Here is a 14,621-nt window from a genome sequence, read left to right on the forward strand (position 1 = left end):
CCAGAAAGACTCACAGCTGTAATCACTGCCAAAGGGGGTTTGAATACTTATCTAAATCAAGAGTCATATTTTTCATACATTTTTAAAAACAAATATTATAATTTTTCTTCCACTTTCAGAGTATTCTGTCAAGGGGTGTGAATACTTTCTGAAGGCACTGTATATTTAGTCTTGTCCGCATTAAGGACAAGTTTTAAACCAACTAGGGCTTTCTGTAAGGTAACAAAGTCAGATCACAGCTCTAATATAGCCTGGTCAACAGTTGAGGCAATGGCATACATAAGTGTCATCTGAATACAGATTAATATTACAAGTTAACAGATAGACCAATATTATTTATATAATTAGTGAAGAGAACACATCCCAATACCGACCCCAGCACTTGAGTCATTTTCTATTAAAAAGGTATCTTTACTTTTACTCAAGTATGATAAATGGGTACTTTTTCCCAACACTGCTCTTTCGCGGGTAGCAATGTATAAACCTGGCAATGCTTCAACCGCAAAATACTTGCGGCTTGGTAGCTGATATATTTGGGGTCAATTGTGTTTAGCAGCTTTTTGAAACCAGGCTTTTTCACTGTATAGATGGGGACCATATATTTTGCTATGTGATAGGTCACCACATCTTATATCCTTCCACCTCAAACTTTTCTTGTCATATGGAATGACGTTTGAAAATGATGCAGCTATGGTATATTTAAGCAATAAGGCCAGAGGAGGTGTGGTATATGGCCAATATACCACGGCTAAGGGCTGTTCTTATGCATCTTAAGTGTCTGGACACAGCCCTTAGCCGTATATCACAAACCCCTGAGGAGCCTTATTGCTATTATAAACTGGTTACCAACGTAATTAGAGCAGTATAACTAAATGTTTTGTCATACCCGTGGTATACGGTCTGATATACCATGGCTTTCAGCCAATCAGAATTCAGGGCTCAAACCACCCAGTTTTAATGTCTTTTACCAGACGTTTTGGGAGTGGGACAACTGGAAGCATCAGCATCGCATAGTTTCACCCATTCCACTGAGTGTTTCTGTCTCAGGTGCTGGAAGAGGTTAGTTATGCTGCCACATTTCGTAGCAATTGTCTTTCGACACACTTTGCACAGGACATTGATTTGCTGAACATCTGACCTCTCAAACCCGAACCACTTCCATATGACAGAACAAACATTGATACCATTTCTGGGAATTATTTCATTCTCACAAGTGGCTGAGCTGGCTTCCTCATTGTCCATTTTGGTAGAATGCCTGTTGCTACACTTCATTGGCATGGTAACAACTTGGGAAAGGCTGTCCAGGATTGTGATTTGTGGACAACTTTTGTGCATGTGCTGTGACACCGTTGGGGCATGGTTCGGTTCACTATGGGCTGACAGAGGGCAAGATGCCACATTTGCCAACGTTATAACGTAACCCCTCGTAAAAACAACAAAACCTCGATTCTTGTGATACAGTCATTTGGCATATTGCACAAAAACAAATTTGAATTAATCAAATTCAATTGATATATCGCCCAGCCCTAGTATCATGTGACAGAGGAAAATATCAGTTAGAAATTAAGTCAGAAAGAGGGGAGATGCATCAACTAGCATGGGTTATTAATATGACTAGGATTATGCCTTTGGCTCCTGGACAATAAAATAACGTTGATTTGAAAACTAATATAACATGAGAAAAATTCTGGTTTCAATGGCATATTAGCCTAAGTGCTTATAAACTAATTCCCTCAACATTTCTATGGTCGTATTTTGGCTAGGCTACTTTGAAACGAGGTAAGACATGCTTAATAAAATGACATAAAACGTCCAGGTTTTAAACAATTAAGTTAATCGTTAAATAGGCCTAGTTTTTGTGTTGTTATGTGTTAACATTAAGACTACGTTACCCAGCAAGCTATGCGAGGGTAGGGGAGATGAAGTATGCCTTGCATGGCTACACAAGGATATTGCTAGCTGAAGTATCTGTTTTTTTAAAAGTAGTTAAACCTACACCCCGGTTTGTCATTATACAAGGAACAAACATAAGTTTCAAAATGCTGAGCGCCTCCGCTCAGATTCAAGGTGGGTGATGTGTGGTGCGCAACAGGCACTCTCCTTCACTCTCCAGTCTTGTGACCATTTGATCTGAACGAACTGTGCCTCGAGTATGTCGACAGAATCAAGCCTTTACACGTTAAATGTTAATTATCCTTCATTATATTTGTCAAACATATTTATGTAATTAAAAGTCTCATTAAAGTTTGTCTACATTTTCTGCCGCCTTCCTCATGTCAGCATTGGTTTGGACATGAGGCTGTAGCCAATATGCACATAGGCTTTTTTATTTATGTACGCCTAAATGAACAATAGATTAATATTATTCCAATGTTTGTCTCTCTGATCAAATTCTGATCGGAGTATTCGTTTGATATTGTGATTGATGTTCGATTTTTTGTTACTTGTTCTGGACAGGATGAGACAAGTGTTAATGTCAAGCCCTGATGCGCTCTTGAAAATTGTGTAAATAAAATTAAGTTATCAGAGGCAACTCTCATCTGGCTATAGGCTACCTGCTGAACAGGGCTTACAATAGATTTTATTTTGATTCTTCAGGTTCACCATCAGCAATAGTTTTGGTAGTTTTGCTTTAGGCTAAACAATCAGTGTATACGGTAATCTTGAGATATACAGGGTAAAATTGATAATTTCATAACTGAGGACATAATCACTTTGAGAAGCAAAAGCGGGAGGAGAAAAGAAGCTCACTAAAAACTTCCAAACGGCCAAAACCATTTGATTTTGAGATGGGGTGAAATCCAAAGTTGTGCTACATACACACACAGTATTCAATGGCTATGTCATAGATACTTTTTTTTTTACAATAAACATTGATACATTACTAGCCCAAACACTTAATCTGCAAAAATGACAAGGGTATTTAAAGTTGAGGCGAGTTGGTTTAGTTATCAGCCGAGTTAGATTTAGCTCAGTACAAATATCTCTCAGCCAATCTGATACTGGCATCAACCAATCCAGATTAAAAATCACCCAATATTAATAATTCAGATTTAGCATAGACCGTAATTCAGACAATTTGCTTACAGCACAAGGCAGAGCGATAAATTCCCACTAGAGTCAGTTGGGCATTATTACCAAGGCCCACATTTAGAATTAGACATTCAAATTGAGGAGGAAAAGAGGAAGGGGAAAATTGGGAGAAGGATAAATGTATGGAAGGAGTATGGAGGGAAAGAGGAAGGGAGGGTGGGGAATCATTTCGTGCTCTATGGCTCTGCTACAGAGATCTCTAAATCTTTGTTCAGACTGCAAAATATGAGTTGCCTTATTCACTAGCCACACTGACTGTTATTAAGGACAGAGGTCTGTACCTCCCCGAGAGTGTCCCAACAGGCATAGCAGCAGCAACCAGAGGGGTGTTACAAGGAGATAATTGTTTTCAGCAACCCCATCCTGGTCTACAGCACTGAGGCCAAGACCTGTTAAGATACTTTATGTAATCTATCTATCCATCTATCTATGTCATGTTATGTATCTAATACTAAGTAATTCATGGGAAACCTGTATCTAAAATATAAACTATGGGAGTCAGTGTGTGTAGAAACCTTGATGAGCAGAATGGCGTGGCTGCGGCTGGAGCGCTGGTTGAGCTTGGTGGAGGCCGTGGTGCGGTTGAGGCTGGCAGGGATGAAGTGAAAGTGGAAGTCTGAGAAGGAGGAGAGGGGCGTGTGGGTCAGGCCCGGGATGAGGATGTTCCTGTCCTTGTCCTCCCGGATGGGCAGATCCTGAGCACTGGGGGACAACAGGTCCAGCACCTGGGACAGGGAAGGAGGCAGGGACAGACCATGAGATGTCAAAACACTGCCATAAAAAGTCTCAATAGAATAAACCCAAATCATTGAGTCAACATTCGTTTCACCTTCTATTCCCTGTGTCCTCCTCTCTCTTCGCCTCATTCTCAAAAATGCATTGGAGAGGATCTAAGGTCCCTCCCCTCTGACTTTCTCCTCTGATGTGTTTTAAGGAGGCGAAGAGAGGGGGCGAGGAACAACGAATTGATGAAGGACATATTTGCAAACACATGAAAGCACTCACGATGCATCACAATAAATACCTGCAACAATTATAACCAAACAAAACAGCTAAGCATATTTCATAAAACATCAGACCACCCAGTCCTACCTTCTCGTTGTATATTTCCAGGTAAGACATGCCGATGCTGTAGTCCCAGCCTTCGTCCTCCCTCTCCTTGGCTTTCACCAGGTTGAAGACACCTCGGACCGCCCGTGGGATCACCCCTGGCTGCTCCTGACTGCCCAGCATAGTGTGGGTCTTCCCTGGTTGAGGAGGTAGAGAAGCAGGCTGTTGGTGCTGGCTGGTGGATAATGGAGCTTGCTAGCATGCTTCCAGATATAAAATATTGCAGCTAACCACTAATGTTTAGCCATTACTGATCATGCAAATTAGAGTAGTGGTTTTCAACCCGTGATCCGTAGACAGTACCAAATGCATTTATTTAAAAAAATAGATTTCCCCCCCCCATTTGTAATAACATGCCTTTAATGTTACATTCACTGCTAAAACAGACTCGAAATTTAAAGGAAAAGGTTGGGAACCTCTGCATTAGAGTATACACAAAGCTGCACATATGTACATCGCTGATGAGCATTAGAGCAGATCTAGAAACATCAATGATATATGCCCTGTGTAGCTCAGTTGGTAGAGCATGGCGCTTGCAACGCCAGGGTTGTGGGTTCGATTCCCACGGGGGGCCAGTATGAAAAAATTTATGCACTCACTAACTGTAAGTCGCTTTGGATAAGAGCATCTGCTAAATGACTCAAATGTAAATGTTATAGAAGAGCAAAAAATGCAGTGGAAGGCCGTATAGGGCCAATCTTATGAGTGTGAAAGTACTGATGCTTAACCTGAAATCAGCCTGTGGCAGCAACTCATTGACAGTACCTTTCATCGCCCTCAAAAGGAATACATAAAGGAGAGCCCTTTGACATACCAGCTCCTGTTGGGCCGTAGGCAAAGACGCTGGCGTTCTGTCCTTTCAGTATGTGGGGTAGAATGGGCTTCACTGAGGATAGGAACACCTCCTGTTGAGTTGTCTCCTCACTGTGGAAGACGTCAAACCTGAAACCACCACAGAATTTTAAGGGACAGTCAGTGGGACATGTTGCTTGTGGTATTTTGGGCTAGATACCAACACACACACACACACACAGGAACTAACATGGGACCACACAGAAGTGAAAGGAAGCAAGTGATCCATCTGGTCCCCCTCTTCTATGTTAAACCACATTTGGTTTTTAAGCAAGTATGAAAATATATTGGCATGTGATTACTAAAGGTTGAAATTGTATCATGCAAAAAGCCACCGACTGGTATTGCAGAGTCTCTGTGGCGTTCCTCCAGTTGATTATCTCCAGTGTCTCCGTATCCAGTCTTCTGACGCAGGCCCCCTCGCCCTTCTCGTCCTGCTTGTGCATATAGGGCCGTAGGCGCACGGCAACCCGAACCCTGGATGTCTGTTTGGTTCCTTTCACAACCTCAGCCACGCGCTGGGCCGCCATGTCTATGAAACAATAAATGCCCTTTGCTTAGCTAGAAAATGATAAGGAGAGTCGAATAAAGTATTCACACCACCAGTAGCTAGCTAAACGGGCGAATAGTAAAACACGGTCGGCCAGCTAACGTTAGCTAGCAAACAAGCTTGAAGCACATAGGGTGGTAGACCGCTGGCTATCTTTGTTATTAGATGACGTTAGCCAGTTCAGTTGTCGAGAAACTAGAGCGAATAAAATACTCAACCTTACCGATAGTTTACTCCGGTTCTCTATAAAATGTGGTTTGTATAAAAAGTTCAAGATGTTTGCTCAAATAAATGATGCCAGACTTGTTTGCTAAAAAGGACTTAAACGATCGTAAAATGGCCTTCCGCCCAATATTTTCAAAAGATAGAGCGCAGGGGCTGTAACCAAACTGAGCCAATCGACACTTCTTCTTTAGTGGGGTTTATCGGCGGTTGGCAACCAATCGACACTCTTGGTCGTATGACGTAAACTTCCCCCACCACTTCCTCATCCCCAAAATTAAATATAAAAAATCCCGTAAATGTTGCAATGTACAAGTAAGCAATATAACATAATGTTGGCCGATATGAATATTGTTACCTGAAATCATGAAGCTTGGAAATGAATAATAATGTTTGGGTGCATGGGTTCCTTACGCCCCGCCCACACTGTCTGAGTCTCGTTTCTCCAGAAAATGGCGCTGTGTTTACGTCTGTGTGTCTTTCATCTGCTTAGTTTTGAATGTTTAGACTTTTGATGCATTTATCAATTACTAACCGGTAAGATAATTTGCGTTGTCTACCAGATCTATCTGCGGAAACAAACTGACCATTGGATTAAGGTATCTAACGCAATATCTTGCAATAGTTTCTTACAGTGACAATTCCAATGCATGTTCCTGCTAACTAACGTAGTTAGCTAGCTGACTAAACTCCACTCCCTGGTGAAGGAAGTTTATGATGAACTCCACCAACGGAGTGAAGCAGAGACCAGGCTTTGTGGAATTCAGCTCCGACTACATCGATTCGCCCAAGGTACTTTAAACATGTTTAATTCTGAAAAGCTTAACTTGTACCAATATTTGTCCTCATTGTAGTTGCATGGCTTTGTTTGTTTGCTGAAATCCATACTTTTTCAATAATTGTTTGCTCATTGCTGTTGATCTAAGATGGCAACTCAGCGCAAATGCGCATGTGCCAATTGAATCTCAACAAGGAAACCAGTCCGTGGTTGTATTTGATTAACGTTTATTGAAAAAGTATGGATTTCAGCAAACAAAGAAAGGCACGCAACTACAGAGGACAAGCATAGGTACAAGGTAAGTGTTTCATAATTCAATTATTTTTACGTATTGACCTTCGACTACAATTGATTTGCCTGACTTGAATTCCACAAAGCCTGGTCATCAGAAACTTATTCACCATGGAGTGCAATTTAGTCAGCTAGCATACAGTTGACTTAGTTAGCTGACTTTATTAACATGTAACGTTGATGTGTAGCTAGCCTAATAGAGGCAAGACAAACATATTTTCACGATTTCACTAATGTCATCCAAATTAATCAATCATAGCATATTTTTGGGCTCATTCAGTAGTTTTTACCTGATTAAGTAGAATTCTGTCCAAATTAATAATCGATATGCTGAAATACATTGTGATATGTTGAAGACCAAGACATAAAATACTCCTATACACATGTCAGATGTGTGCTCAGATGACTTGTATTTTGCTAATATTTGCAAAGCGGTCACTCCAGACTGAAATTGATTAGCTTGCTTTACTGTAATTAATAGTGTGCGCGCAAATTAATCACTCACATCGATATTGTATTGAAATCAACGGAACTTGGAAAATACCCGCGGCAACATTTCCAGTTTAAACTCTTTGATTACTTTGATCAAAACCTCAAATAAACTTGGGTATACTACATATACCAGTCGATAGATGAGGACCTGTAGTAGCCATTTATCAACGTATATCTCTGTGAGAAAATGTTTTCGGTAGAAAGAAGAAGAAAATAAAAATAAACAATGCTTTTTCTGACTGGATAATTTCAACAAATCACCCCCTCACATCGGTTTTAAAAAGCTACAGGGTTTAGGAGGAGCTCAGACGTTTAGGAGGAGCGCCCACATTTTTTCTTGCCACTGTGGTCTGAAAATAACAGCTGCGTTCTAAATCCCTCTACGGACTGGCACATATGAGAAACTGATACTAAACCAAAGATATTGATCTGTTTTAAGCAATCGTTTTTGTTAGCTTGTGATGACTATCAACTTTTATACTAACATTACCAATCTAAGGTAAAAAGGATGTGTATTTCCTGTAATTCTTGTGTGGTGAAACGTTTGTCTGTGTAATGTAGTAAAATGTTCTGTCCACCATGGAGAAATTAGCATAATATAAAATAATTAATAATGTCAAAATAATCAATATTTCGATATAGGATGATAGTAAATGAAGCACATTAACATATTTTTACAACAATTACATCTACAATGCCTTCAGAAAGTATTCACACCCCTTGACTTTTTCCATATACAGGATCCCCTGTAGCTCAGTTGGTAGAGCATGGTGCTTGCACTCACTAACTGTAAGTCGCTCTGGATAAGAGTGTCTGTTAAATGACCAAAATGTAAATGTAAAATGTTGTTACAACCTGAATTTTAAAATGGATTAAATTGAGTTTTTTGTCACTGGCCTACACACAATACTCCATAATGTCAAAGTGGAATTATGTTTTTGGACATTTTTACTAATTAATTGAAAATGAAAAGCTGAAATGTCTTGAGTCAATAAGTATTCAACCCCTTTGTTATGGCAAGCCTAAATATGTTCAGGATTAAAAATGTGCTTAACAAGTCATAAGTTGCATGGACTCACTCTGTGTACAATAATAGTGTTTAACATTATTTTTTAATGACTACCTCATGTCTGTATCCCACACATACAATTATCTTTAAGGTCCCTCAGTTGAGCAGTGAATTTCAAACACAGATTCGACCACAAAGACCAGGGAGGTTTTCCAATGCCTCGCGAAGAAGGGCATCTGTTGGTAGCTGAGTGAAAAAAAAAAAAAAATGCAGATCTTGAATATTCCTTTGAGCATGGTGAAGTTATTAATTACACTTTGGATAGGTGTATCAAAACACCCAGTCATTACAAAGATACAGGCGTCCTTCCTAACTCAGTTGCCAGAGAGGAAGGAAACCGCTCAGGGATTTCACCATGAGGCCAATGGTGACTTTAAATCAGTTACAGAGTTGAATGGCTGTGATAGGGGAAAACAGAGGATGGATTAACTACATAAAAATAAAAAAATAAAATAAATTGGTCATTTAGCAGACGCTCTTATCCAGAGCGACTTACAGGAGCAATTAGGGTTAAGTGCCTTGCTCAAGGGCACATCGACAGATTTTTCACCTAGTCGGCTTGGGGATTAGAACCAGCGACCTTTCGGTTACTGGTACAACGCTCTTAACCACTAAGCTACCTGCCGCCCAATTACATTGTAGTTACATTGTAGTTACTCCACAATACTAACATAAATGACAGAGTGAAAAGAAGGAAGGCTGTACAGAATAAAAATATTCCAAAACATGCATCCTGTTTGCAACAAGTAATCATAGCAAGTAATACTATAAAAATGTGGCAAAGCAATTAACTTTTTTGTCCTGAATACAAAGTGTTATGTTTGGGGAAAATACAACACATTACTGAGTACTGCTCTCCATATTTTCAAGCATAGTGGTGGCTGCATCATGTTATGGGTATACTTGTAATCATTAAGGTTTTTCAGGATTAAAAAAAAAACGGAATGGAGCTAAGCAAAGGCAAAATCCTAGAGGAAAACCTGGTTCAGTCTGCTTTCCACCAGACACTGGGAAATTCATTAATTTTTCAGCAGGACAATAACCTTAAACACAAGGCCAAATCTACGCTGGAGTTTCTTACAAATAAGACAGTGAATGTTCCTGAGTGGCCAAGTTACAGTTTTGACTTAAATCTATGGCAATTTGACCGAGCTTGAAGAATTTTAAAAAGAATAATGGGCAAATGTTGCACAATCCAGGTGTGGAAAGCTCTTAGAGACTTATCCAGAAAGACTTACAGCTGTAATCGCTGCCAAGTGTGCTTTTTCCTTTTGCAAACATTTCTAAAAACATGTTTTCACTTAATCTTTATGGGGTATTGTGTGTAGATGGGTGAGTAAAAACAATTTTGAGTTCAGGCTGTAACACAACAAAATGTGAAATAAGTCAAGGGGTACCTTCTGAAGGCACTTTATTTCTTATTACTTTAACCATGGAGACATATTAAAAGTGTTCCTAAACAGAATTTAACCAGGCACTGTAGACTAGAGCTTCCATAGGGACTGCGGAGCTGGCTGAATGTTCGGCGTCCATGTAATAGCTAGGCTATTTTTCGGACCCGAAATTGCGCCATAAGCTGTGTTGAAAGACATTTTCTCAACATAGATCATGTTTTTTTTTTATATGCATGTCTTCTGTCCTAGGAGTGGGTTTGTAGCAAACATTACTGTTACTGGTGCTAACATGTAACTCAACTCAAACTCTCTCTAGCATAGTAGCAACATCAAGATAATGCAGGCTGCAGAGGCTACTACAGACTCCTCACTGAGAGAGGGAATAGAGGCGCTCGGAGTGGGGGACACTGAGAAAACCACTGGTAGGGAAGAGGAAGGTGAGAAAAACAAAGACGGGACAGATGTGGCAGCTGCAAAAGCAGAGGAGATCAAATCAGAGGATCCAAAAGGTAGGCCCCTCTGGGGTAACGCTAACTACACATTCACAACTTTATGGGAAGAAAGAAGCCTCTACCTAGCTAGCTGTTTAAGTCCTAAGTGTCCTCAATGGGCTCTATTTTCAGATGGTGTTAAGCCAGCACAATTGTCAAACGCACGCTCGTTTGCAATTTTGACCTGTTAAAGCCCGCGCTCTTCTGTTTTCAAGCCCTAGCACCAGGATTGGTAATTTACCTGTCTTATATGAGCTCGCTTGCGCTGAGGTGGGAGGGGAGGGGTGTCAATATCTGAGATGTGTCCTTAAAAAGGTGCGTCAAAGTGCCAATTTCAGTATGCGCTGGTGGGGATATTTAAGACTAACCGAAAGCTGATCTTAGTGGTTGGTTAAGGCATGGATTTTGACAACAAAAGTGTAGCCTATCCAGCAGTGACGACACTGCCCATATGCACATGGAACAAGATATGTGCTTTTTGTGGCCGTAAACCTCGTATTTAGAAACATAAAAAACGTATCTTTTTTGTTTTTCATAGCCTCCTCTCAACGAAGGCAGTTTTTTTGTCATGCCCAACGCATTCGCCAAATAGTCAAGACTATCGATAAAGGGTTTTGCTCGTGAGACCACTTTGAAATAAATCTTAATCACCAAAGCTTTATTCAAAGATACATTTTGGTAGCAGCAAAACAGTGAGCGGACATCCCCTTTTTATCTATGTAGGCTATTACATTATATTAGCCAGCTCCTGTTATTATTTTGGATGTGTGTAAAAAAATAAAATAAATACTCTTATGTAGGCTGTATGCCCATCATGGAACGAGAGATGAGATAATCTGGTGACACTCCTATTTAGAAACATTTTGTTATTTCCTGTAACAATTGCTTGTTTTTTTGTTTGATAAAAAAAAGCTCTTAGTAGGCTACCCTTACCCAACTATAACGAAAGCTGGTTCAACAGCAATGTGTCTGTCTTATCCTGGCCATGCATTAGCCAAGTAGCCTATCCATAAATGTTTTCTAAATGGTCTACTCGTGAGACTTTTTTGCCGACATCCTTTTGCATTATTCACAATTCACATAGGCCTACCTGCAGTGCATACTCCATTCAGCTTGAATCCATCCCCATTTCCAAAGAGCGCCTCTTGTCCGGCTACCAAAGACGCGAAGGCCTAGGATATATCTTGCTTATTGAGAACATGCCTCACACATACAATACCATTTACGGGAGACTAGTATTTTTTATTTGAGAAGTGCAATGCGTGAAGGCCTATACTCGTTGAAGCCAGTTACAACAATGTTGACTGTCAACACTCCAAACATATTGAGCAAACACTGTTCTTGTAAAAAAAAAAAATTCCGCTATCACTCGTTACTGTAGCCTATGCTATTTAACCCCTTACACTCGTGGGAATTGGCTAAATTGAGATCTTTCTTTCAGAAGAAATATGGAAATGCATAACCATGGTAGCAATTAAAAGGGAACAGTTTGGCGATTATGTGACAGTTATTAGACAAAAGTTGAGGACACAACAGTTCACCTGCCAGAAGACTGAATCCAAACATTACACTATTGATTTTATGTGCGTTTTACATTTATACTGTACTTTTCACCGCATATTGTGTTGATAAAGAAATCTGAAAATACTCTAGATACATTCAGTAGCATAAGAATATTCCTGGAAAACTTTGGGTAGGTGCAACATAAGACAAATATTGCAAGATTTTGAGTGTGTACGGTTTAAGTAATTTCAATGCACCTTTATGATTCAAAGAAGAGTCTTCAACTATAAGGTGCTTTTTTGACCTCTCCTAGCTGTGCGGTTGAGGAAGTATAGAAAGCACACTTGTAGATGTTTTGTTTGGAACACAGCCCTGCATCTCCGCCTTTACACAATTTACTGTTGTTGTTTACCCAATCCAAAAATGGTCCATTATAAATTGCAATCTGGGTCAGGTGGGTATAATTTGAAAGCTTGTTCTATTGCCAACATGACTAGCTAAATTATAAAATACGATATTACAGTGTTAGGCTTTCACTAGGTAATTCAGAGAAGCAGATCGTAATTTTGGTGAGCATAGAATGGAGTCATGAGTGCATTCAGATGCGTGTTCCGCAGCTAATTTTCTTCACAATACAACAAATATAACCTAATTCTGTTCAAAACAACCCAGGATATAATGCCATGTCAGCTTGTAACTGTACATCAAACATAGTGATCATAAACGTTGACACTGTATATTACATTAGTTTTATGATTATGGAAATGTGAAGTGCACATTTAGACTCACAGATGTTTGGCTTGCTTGTATGACATCAAAGCTGTATTTATTATAATCCTCAACGTCTCATCCTTCAAAATACATAGATTCCTTGTAATATTACAGCATTTCACTCACTCAGACAACAAAACGTTTGCTAAAGTTGCCCAATTAGCGGGAGGGATGGGGGCAACCTCTTGTTCAGAACGGCTGTCAGTCAAAACCCATACAGAGCTGTGAAGCGGAGAATCTGTACAGCCACTGCGTTCCAATTTAGCCACTTATCAGTGTCAAAATCTGCCATTTTCAACCCGTATACTGTTATGAGTGTAAAGGGCTACTAATCTGTAGTATCAATCCACAATAGACTAGGACGAGAATATTCCGTGCCCTCAGCCGAATTGGCGTTCATGACCATCAATAACCTACAGACCTTCAGACAAACGCATGCAGTATTAAGCCATGGAACGCCTTGATTGACCAGTGAGTGGCCAAGCCCTTGTCACAACTACAACTTGTTTATTCACTAAGACCCAGCATTTCGTGTCACTGTCAGCAATTGCGCTCATAATAACGGCTGTGAAAATAGCACAAATATCTCTGGCACACCCCCAGACCTATAGCACTACCGCCAGCACTTAGATTAACCATAGCATTAGTATTGTTAAAACATAGAGCCTCTTGTCTATTGCCATAGACATCCCGCGAGCAAATACAAAACATACCTGGGTCTTTCTTGAATTGCGGTGTCATTTGGGCATGGCATTTTGAAAAAAATGAACTTGTTATGTTTTATTTGTAATATATTTGGGTACATCTTCCCATTTTTAAATCAACTAATATGGCAGCTTAATGGCTTTAAATGTATCATTATAATAACATTGTGCCACCAGTAGGAGTAGTAACACCAATGACGGTAACACCAATGTCAAATTTGAGGTCATTGAGGATTTTCTTAAATGGCCACAAATGCTAAGGTCATTAACCCTTTAATCATATCACTTTAGTAAATTATTTTCAATCATTTAGCTCACAATGTAATTTCCCTTCATTTAAATTGAGTAACACCAATGACACTTTGTATTTAGACACACCAAATTATCAATGGAATCCTCTAATTTGACATAATAAAAGGTTGCGATTTAGCGAATAATTTTATTTAATCTAGGCCCCTACCTCGATAACAGTTTGCCACTGGAGGGGATGGTCAATGTCCTTGTATATCTTTCTAAAGAGTGATAACGGTAACATCAATGAAATTAAACTTAGGGACACATTATATTTGTAAAAAACATGCATTTTAATAGCCTTCTTTGTTTTATTGATCTACAGTATACAATATATTAAAGACGTCCTCCAGCGATTTAACCTTTACTGTTGAAAAGCGATATACCAAGTATAAATACAGTAAAGTACACACACTAAAGGTATAAAAATAGTTTTATATTTTAGTCATTTAGCAGACGCTCTTATCCAGGGCGACTTACAGTTAGTGAGTGCATACATTTTCATACTGCACCCCCCACCCCACCCCACCCCCCACCGTGGGAAACGAACCCACAACCATGGCATTGCAAGCGCCATGCTCTACCAACTGAGCTACAGGGGAGTTTTGAGCAAAATAATGTTTTTTGGACACAACTGTAAACTTCTAGGAGTAGGGCATTCAAGGAGTTGGTCTGATGGGAATCCTTGATGCCATCGGCCTCCCCCTTGCTTGAGGAACAATAGAGGAGCAATAAAGAACAAAAGAGGAAAGGGCCACCCCCCCACTTGTGCTATGTCCTGACTTACCTGGACCACCTATTGAGATGTGCCTTTTAAGTAAATCAGGTGTTAAAAGGAGACTAGAGTGCCACTTTAGGCCTACCTTTGTTTACTTTCTAGCATTCAAAATAATAGATGGATATCTCTTAATCCCAAAAAACATGTCGCTACAACTCTACTGGGTCACTACTGGGACAAGCCAATTTGCTTTCCTTAAGTACTTTAAACAATGCATAAACATAACGTTTTG

The 14,621-nt window shown here is 39.8% G+C and overlaps 2 protein-coding genes across 6 annotated transcripts in view; one reads left to right on the forward strand and one right to left on the reverse strand.

The window, feature by feature from the left end:
• kif22 (kinesin family member 22) overlaps nucleotides 1–6,037 on the reverse strand; it is a 28,469-nt gene extending 22,432 nt beyond the window's left edge. Inside the window, exons 1-5 of the mRNA XM_041884578.2 lie at nucleotides 5,829–6,037; nucleotides 5,395–5,587; nucleotides 5,018–5,145; nucleotides 4,186–4,340; nucleotides 3,609–3,818 (exon numbers count right to left, since the gene is read on the reverse strand). Of these exons, the coding sequence (XP_041740512.2) occupies nucleotides 3,609–3,818; nucleotides 4,186–4,340; nucleotides 5,018–5,145; nucleotides 5,395–5,585 (684 nt within the window). The 5' untranslated portion in view covers nucleotides 5,586–5,587; nucleotides 5,829–6,037. The remainder of the gene's footprint in view (nucleotides 1–3,608; nucleotides 3,819–4,185; nucleotides 4,341–5,017; nucleotides 5,146–5,394; nucleotides 5,588–5,828) is intronic.
• A 199-nt stretch (nucleotides 6,038–6,236) lies between these two features.
• Nucleotides 6,237–14,621, forward strand: part of pagr1 (PAXIP1 associated glutamate-rich protein 1) — a 34,378-nt gene continuing 25,993 nt past the window's right edge. Inside the window, exons 1-3 of one of the 5 annotated variants that reach the window (XM_041884580.1) lie at nucleotides 6,237–6,426; nucleotides 6,535–6,619; nucleotides 10,168–10,360. In XM_041884580.1, the coding sequence (XP_041740514.1) occupies nucleotides 6,542–6,619; nucleotides 10,168–10,360 (271 nt within the window). In that variant the 5' untranslated portion in view covers nucleotides 6,237–6,426; nucleotides 6,535–6,541. Of the gene's footprint in view, nucleotides 6,427–6,534; nucleotides 6,620–6,871; nucleotides 6,904–10,167; nucleotides 10,361–14,621 lie in introns of those variants that run through there. The other 4 variants (XM_041884586.1, XM_041884596.1, XM_041884598.1 and 1 more) reach the window with 4 other exon arrangements.

This window comes from Coregonus clupeaformis, chromosome 1 (genome assembly GCF_020615455.1).
Source record: "Coregonus clupeaformis isolate EN_2021a chromosome 1, ASM2061545v1, whole genome shotgun sequence".
NCBI lineage: Eukaryota > Metazoa > Chordata > Actinopteri > Salmoniformes > Salmonidae > Coregonus > Coregonus clupeaformis.